This window comes from Zootermopsis nevadensis, unplaced genomic scaffold (genome assembly GCF_977971745.1).
Source record: "Zootermopsis nevadensis isolate Lab colony 2312 unplaced genomic scaffold, Znev_1.0 Znev_ptg000032l, whole genome shotgun sequence".
Classification (NCBI taxonomy): Eukaryota; Metazoa; Arthropoda; class Insecta; order Blattodea; family Termopsidae; genus Zootermopsis; species Zootermopsis nevadensis.
This window is the reverse complement of record NW_028259164.1, coordinates 3,863,088-3,870,148: the sequence shown is the minus strand read 5'-3', so window position 1 is coordinate 3,870,148 and position 7,061 is coordinate 3,863,088. Positions and strand designations below refer to the sequence as shown.

General features: G+C 39.4%; 1 protein-coding gene across 2 annotated transcripts; it reads right to left on the bottom strand.

Moving 5' to 3' along the window:
• Nucleotides 1-1,144: 1,144 nt before the first annotated feature.
• On the bottom strand, nt 1,145-6,736 carry Dus3 (Dihydrouridine synthase 3). 2 transcript variants are annotated; one of them, XM_022059660.2, is made up of 9 exons: nt 6,658-6,736; nt 5,354-5,761; nt 4,359-4,824; nt 3,672-3,866; nt 3,030-3,146; nt 2,721-2,897; nt 2,286-2,600; nt 1,902-2,083; nt 1,145-1,279 (listed from the first exon to the last, which is right to left on the bottom strand). In XM_022059660.2, the coding sequence occupies exons 2-9, from the start codon at nt 5,533-5,535 to the stop codon at nt 1,207-1,209; spliced, it is 1,707 nt and encodes a 568-aa protein (XP_021915352.1). In that variant the 5' UTR covers nt 5,536-5,761; nt 6,658-6,736; the 3' UTR covers nt 1,145-1,206. The 2 variants fall into 2 exon arrangements, with proteins under 2 accessions (XP_021915352.1, XP_021915351.1); XM_022059659.2 differs by lacking the exon at nt 6,658-6,736 and adding an exon at nt 6,478-6,644.
• Between the last annotated feature and the right edge of the window lie 325 nt (nt 6,737-7,061).

Sequence of the window (7,061 nt, the reverse complement as noted above, 5' to 3'; positions counted from 1 at the left end):
CGGCCTGTACCTAATTCCAATAATAACACGTTTACCCCACCCACTTCCAATCCAGGATTTGGTAACTAAGGTACGGTCAATTCCCTCAGAACCAAATCATATGGATACCAAAGATCGTCTATCATCCTATTGGGCAATGTGTGTCACGTATGGAATACTGTAACAGGCAATCTGTTTGTGTGTTGCAGTAAACTTAGCAAGATCACTGAAGGGTAGATAGCACGTAGATGTGTCATGGAATACTGTAACAGGCAATCTGTTTGTGTGTTGCAGTAAACTTAGCAAGATCACTGAAGGGTAGATAGCACGTAGATGTGTCATGGAATACTGTAACAGGCAATCTGTTTGTGTGTTGCAGTAAACTTAGCAAGATCACTGAAGGGTAGATAGCACGTAGATGTGTCAAAGACTAAATTTCACACCTGTAATTTTAAATCAAGTTTATGCCAGATTACCAAACAATAATTTAAATGTTACAATTTAAAATTTTCAAGCTACAACACTTATAAATCACTATTATTAATAGAAAGTACAGTTTAATTAAAGTGCAGTATGCCAATCTGGACAATAGACATGGGACTTACAGAGACAGAGAACACGCTCACACTTGGTAGACATTTAAGAACAGAAGACTCATTCATGCACAGCACTGTGGTAGCCATTACGATGCCAGATCAGTTCTACTGACTACTTTTGAATCACAATGTGAAAGTCCTGGGATAGAAAAACATCAATGGTGAGAAAAACACACATCCCGTTCACCTGACCTTGCAAGAATCAGCTCATTTCAAAGAATATCATGTCAAAAGTCACTTGACAAAGCTGGCGAAAATAATATGGTATGATGATAATATTTTCTGACTTAGTACCAGTGCACCCTCTGCCTGTCGGAGTGCTTTGCTCTCAGTATCACAGAACAGTCTCATCAGTTTAAACATGCACGCTCAACAGCAGAGATAGAAAGTCAGACTCAACCAGACGAAGGCTCAAAATCCGCTGATGACAAATATGGCACAATATAAGAGATGAAACTTTCAGGGAATAAGAGGGCAAAGATTCAGAAATCAGGATTCTGGGGAGTGACGATGGCTCAGTGGCCATAAGGCATGACAGGAGCTGTGTGGCAGACAAGGTTAGAGATTAATGACAGAAAATACCAGTATGGTTTATTTCTTCGTCAGATAACTGCACAGTACAGAACACAAACTACTTCCAAGAGTTTGCCTTGTGCTTTGGCAGAAAGTGGTAGTTCTCAGGAACTGGACCGAGAAGCATTTCACTGTGGGGAGAAGAAAGTAACAATTTAATATGGAGCACATCCCGCACACAAGCTTCTGACGCAGAAATGTCTACATAAGGGTATGTTAACTAACCAACAAACTAAGTAACTACCTGAGGCACAGTTATTTTTGAGAAGCTAACAGTTACTAAGCTGGTCAAGAAATTCTCCACCATTTATGGAACGCAAAGGTTCATTTCTCCGCCCTGAACAGCCTCCTCCCACAGATCCTATCTTCAACCAGACAAATTCATTCCACATCCACCCACCCCACTTCTTTAATATCCATTTTAACAATATCCTCAAATCTACATCCAGGTCTTGTAAGCAATCTCTTCCATCAAGATTTTAAAACTAAGATTTCTGTATTCAATTTTCATCAGTCTCACGTGTACAACGAGAAATATTCAATACAGAACATGAAAGAGGAGGCAGATCACCAGTCATCATCCATGATCTTGGCAGTGTTAATGAAAATCAAACTCACATGAACTTTAGATGTGTCAATACATGGGAAATGTCACATCTTTAGAAAATGTATATATTGCACATACTAACTACTAGCACATCAACCAACTCACCTGATATTGCATTTCAAAATGAACAATGCTGGGATTCTTACCTAATACGAAGCCAATCTGCGCAGCTAGGACTAGCCATCAGCGTCTCCAGTTCATCACGGCCGCGATAATACGGCGGGCGCTGGTTTATCTTCTGAGGTGGGTACTCTAACAGCCCAACTGGAATATACCGATGCAAGAAAGACAGCCATTCGAGAAGAAATCGCCGGGTATTCTCCACTCCCTTGAAACAGATACAAATACCTAATTGAAGTGTGGGAGATATCAGACTACATGGCGCAATATCCCAGAAGACAGCCACCTTCATACTCACAGCCTTGAACCTCAAATCCTACTGACTGAATGATCATTGAAATTTCAGTCCCAAACCCTGCAGTATTCTTTAAAAGAACTGCATCAAGAATGAGAATGGATGCATGTGTTACCTTGGTATCTGATCCCCAATGTTCCAAGCCATAGTTAACGTACTTCTTCAGAATGCCTAACCGATCCGAACTTGATATGTCCCAGTGACGCTGCTCCTTCACTTCAGTGAATATCCACGGTTTAATGAGGGCACCGCGGCCAATCATGATCCCTGCTACAGTGGGACTGTTGACTAGCGCTTGCTCGTAGTCTTCATAGCTCAAGATGTCGCCGTTCCCAAACACTGGGAGTGGGGACCCTAACTGGGCACACTGCTCAATGTACTTCCAGTCTGCACTCTTCGTATAGCGCTGCTCTCGAGATCGACCGTGCACCTGTGGCGAGAAAAACGGCAGAGATGCTTCTGTGAGGCTACTACGACTCTCTAATAAGAGCTTTGCCACATAAAGAAAAGCTAACCTTAACCTCCAAATACGCCACTGATATAAACTGACCGTCACAAGTGAAGCACCCCACTCCTGGAAATTTGGTATGAGCGCGTGGGCCATGTTTTTATTGGCATAGACGCCGGTCCTCGTCTTCACAGTCAGCGGGAGGTTGATAACATTGCTCATGCATCGAATTACTGACTCCAGTGTTTTTTCACGCCTCAGCAAGCCACTACCTCCACCCTGGAAAAAAATTACCTAACAGCTCAACCTGTGATGATCTGACACCAACATCTCATAGAAATGCAGGTAACCACCTACAATACTACATTATTAATACCTAACAATTAACTATTATTAACACGCCTGACGTACCTGTTGATAAACAAGTTCTATTGGACAGCCCAGGTTGACGTCAATAAAATCGATCTGCGTCTTCTCTTCTAGCATTTGGGCACACCGTGTCATAACATATGGATTGTTACCGCACAGCTGTAACGATGACAAACAACCACAATCACAAGGTAAGACTACAAAGCAAGTGGCATTATGTAAAAATAACTGGTGGAGAGGCACAGGCTGTCTGTCATATGGAAAACATTCTGTGCGACAGGATTGCTCTAAGAGTCAACAGAACACAAATATTATGCAAGACTGGCACAAAAGACACCAGCGCCCACAAATGTGACTCAATCCGGTGATACAAAATTCTAGGAAGTGACTGAAAAATTTGTTAACAGGATTTACAAACTTCACAGCTTATGACAAACACACGCACGCAAGAAAAATGGAAAATAACTGAATACAAAAAAGAATAAAACATAAAAGCTTAGAGGAAAGATAAGGTTTGGACAACCACTGAACAGATGGCATGAAACCATAAATGGCCACACGGTCTAATACCTGAGAGGAAGACGATTCTGCATATAAAATTATGGTCAGTAGATTTGGTGTGAATGTACAGATAGGACATAATGTGAGTTACTAATTCACACAGACAACATAAATAAAACTTACTTGGACTCCAAACAAGTCCTCTGATGCATGTCTCTTAACCAGAGCCCATTCTTGCTGTACGCCTTGCAGTAAAGAACTAGCCATTGCCATTTCCCCACATGTAATCTCTGCTCCAAACTCTTTGCAGATTCGGCGAAATGGGAGGTTTCCAACTGTTGTTAACGGAGACAGATAAAGCTTTCCATTCCATTCAACCTGTTAAGAAATAAATGAATGATGTTGATCCCTGTTCTTTTATGGTTCAAACTGCTATTGTCAAACTATGATTCAACTGGGAAGGAATTACTGTATAATATTCTTACCAAATTCAGTACACACATAAAAATAACAAGGCAAATTAAAATGTGTTTAAATATAACCTGTAGGAATGTCTGTATATGTCAGAGAGCACTAAGAAGACCCAAAGGTACATGGGAGAATAATATTAAAATGGACCTCACAGAAATAATGTGGCAGTGTGTGTGAACTACACACAGAACCGGGATCTGTGGAAGGCTTTTGTGAACATGGCAATGAACTTCCAGGTTCTACAAAAGTCATAAAAGTGAATTTTCTGACTAGTGATAATTAGCACCTTAAGGACCCTGCTTCATGAAGTGAACGCCAGTTACTTAGAGTAACTCGGAACTGCTTAAGGAAGACCAAGTACCGTGTAATTACTAAATGTTAGATCACTGATTCCATTACCCTCTTTCTTTCCTCCGTTCGAACCTTTATCACGTCTTCATCAGTTATTGCTCCAGATCTTTTGATCTCACCCACAGATGTCACACTGTCTCCATCAGCGCAGTTTTCACTTCCATTGTCATTTTCAGAGTCTACTTTACAAATAAAGTCTACATCTGCCCTATCATTGACGTCACGTAAAGTGTTATTTTCTCCACTAACTTCTTTTGTTAATTGCTCCTTTCCTTTGCTTTCATTTTGTAGCAAATCTTTCTTACTGTGTCTGTACTGCACTTTCTCTTTAGATTTCCTGTCATATTTGGCAATAACGGAGTCACTCTTGGAAAAATCGTAATGACGTTTGCGAAGACTGAACTGAACACTTTTGTCAAGTTGATTAAAAGTTGATTTTGTCTCACGAAATTTCTCATGTAATGTAATGTTAATAATATTTCTGCCAGACGGGGTTAAGTGCTGTGAACCAAACCTGAAAAAAATAAATAAAAACATTTACACAAGTAAATTTAAATACCATACTAACCAAAGTATGGTTCTTACAGGTAATCCAATCAATGATTCTTTTGTTGTGTTTGTCATATGTGCACAAAATTTACAATTAACTGGCAGTTTATGTCTGGCCGTATATTTCAGCTCTGGCAGAAATTATAACTTTCAGGCCCCTTTCTGAGTATATGTGATTTGACGCACATCTGGACATTGAACTCTGAAGCTAGTACAAACATTAAGAACCTTAATCTATTAAAATATTAAGCAGAATGTGGTGCAGAGTCTATATTAATGATTGGATCTGTCAAAAGTTAATTTATACCTGCAATAAACAAACATAAAAATAAATGTGTATACACACACATATTCAGTAAACTTACAAAGCCTTTTATCTTTATTCCCAATGTATCCCATATTCTACACTATTTACTGAATCAACTAGTGAAACTAGCTATGTATGCCTGAAGTGTAAAAGCTTACCAGATTTACTGACACATGAAAATTTATACCTGCAAGAAGCACCTCGTGGACAACGGCCTTGCGTGGAATATACATAGCACATGGAACTTAGATCGGGTGACTTTGCAGCCAAATATGCTGACACATCATGAAGAAAGCTGCACTTGGGATTGCCACAAATTGGCAATTCCTCACTTTCAGAGATGTCAATCAGAGTTGGACACAAATTCATCTCCCTGATATGTTTAAAGGGTGGGGGTCGTGCCTTATTCTGTCCCCTAAGTCTCTTCTTTTCACTGTTACTCAGTTTCTGTTTCTTGTACGGCTGGGAAGTACTTTCATCTCCTTTATCATTGTATTCACTGCCATTATCACCATCCCGTGCTGCAAGTCTTTCTTTATCACTTTCAGAAATGCATTCTAATGATAATGTTCTTGTATGATCAGAAATTATAAACCTGAAAGCAATATCAACATGTAAATACGGATGCACACACATATTTTTGAACAAAATCTCGTTACAAAGACAAAAATTATGGTCACTTACTTCGAAAGAATATACGATACAAGTACATGAAAACAAAGTGCACAGACACAGAATATTCAGATACATGTGGGATGAAGTAGGAGGATACATTCTGACATTACATAATGAGAAACTTTACTTTATACACGTCACCTATTAGGTTGGTGAAGCCAATGATATGAGGAGCTTGGTGCAACTTTACAGAAGACAGCCACCTTCAACTTTGGCTACAGGTTATATCTGGGGGACACCGCAATTTGATTTACAATCAGCAGATCAGCTATTCTAAATATGGATTTTATAACTTCATAACACCTTTATGATTATTAAACAAATGCTGCAATAAGTTCCATTTTGCGTTATTATTCGGCTTCCTTCGCATTTCGTTATAAGTTACATATTTGCCTGCGGTAGTTAATCACAACCTTTCACCAATTAGCATAGCATCCCAACCCTGAAACCGAGTACGTACATTGACACGGGCGGATTACCGACATGCACCCAGAAGTAGAATGCCATTAAAACCAATCACAATTCCTAACCTAGAACACGAAACCCAAACATCATGACTGTAATATTGACAAATAAACGTAACTGTATCACTCCCATAGGATTATAATTAAACACATTTAAAACATAATAATTTACTCTGCTTTGATGACAGCTACACCATTTTTCCTCTCTGAATTCGTTTCTTTATCCAAAACACTCATGTTCGTTACGTAAACTACTAAACAAAACAAGTTAAGAATTAGCAGCAAGACCACACATATTATATTCCGCTCACAAACTCCAAAGAAGTTAGTTCATCTAAGCTGCATACCGTACCTCGTCACAGAGATAACAAAATATGGCTTGGGAAGCGACAACTTGTCGTCAAGACCTAGTAACTACCATGGTCAAAGGAAAGAAAGAAAGAAGTCTTTCGACCATGGTAACTACGAGCGCGTCATTTCAATTATATCGCAAGACAATTATGCTGTGAATATCAAGACTAAGCATTTGAAAACCAGTAATGGCTAGTTGGGGCAGTGCACCACTTAAAATATTAACTCAAATGTTGTTGTAGTTCAGGTGTGTTGATAGTACACACATGAATATAATATATAGATGACATGACTAGTCATTCATATAACATCGTCACCCTTATATTCATCACCGCAAGAACCTGAAATCTCACTCAGAAATACCATGGTTGAGGAACTGGCTTGTGGGCAAGGGGAGTTGCAAGT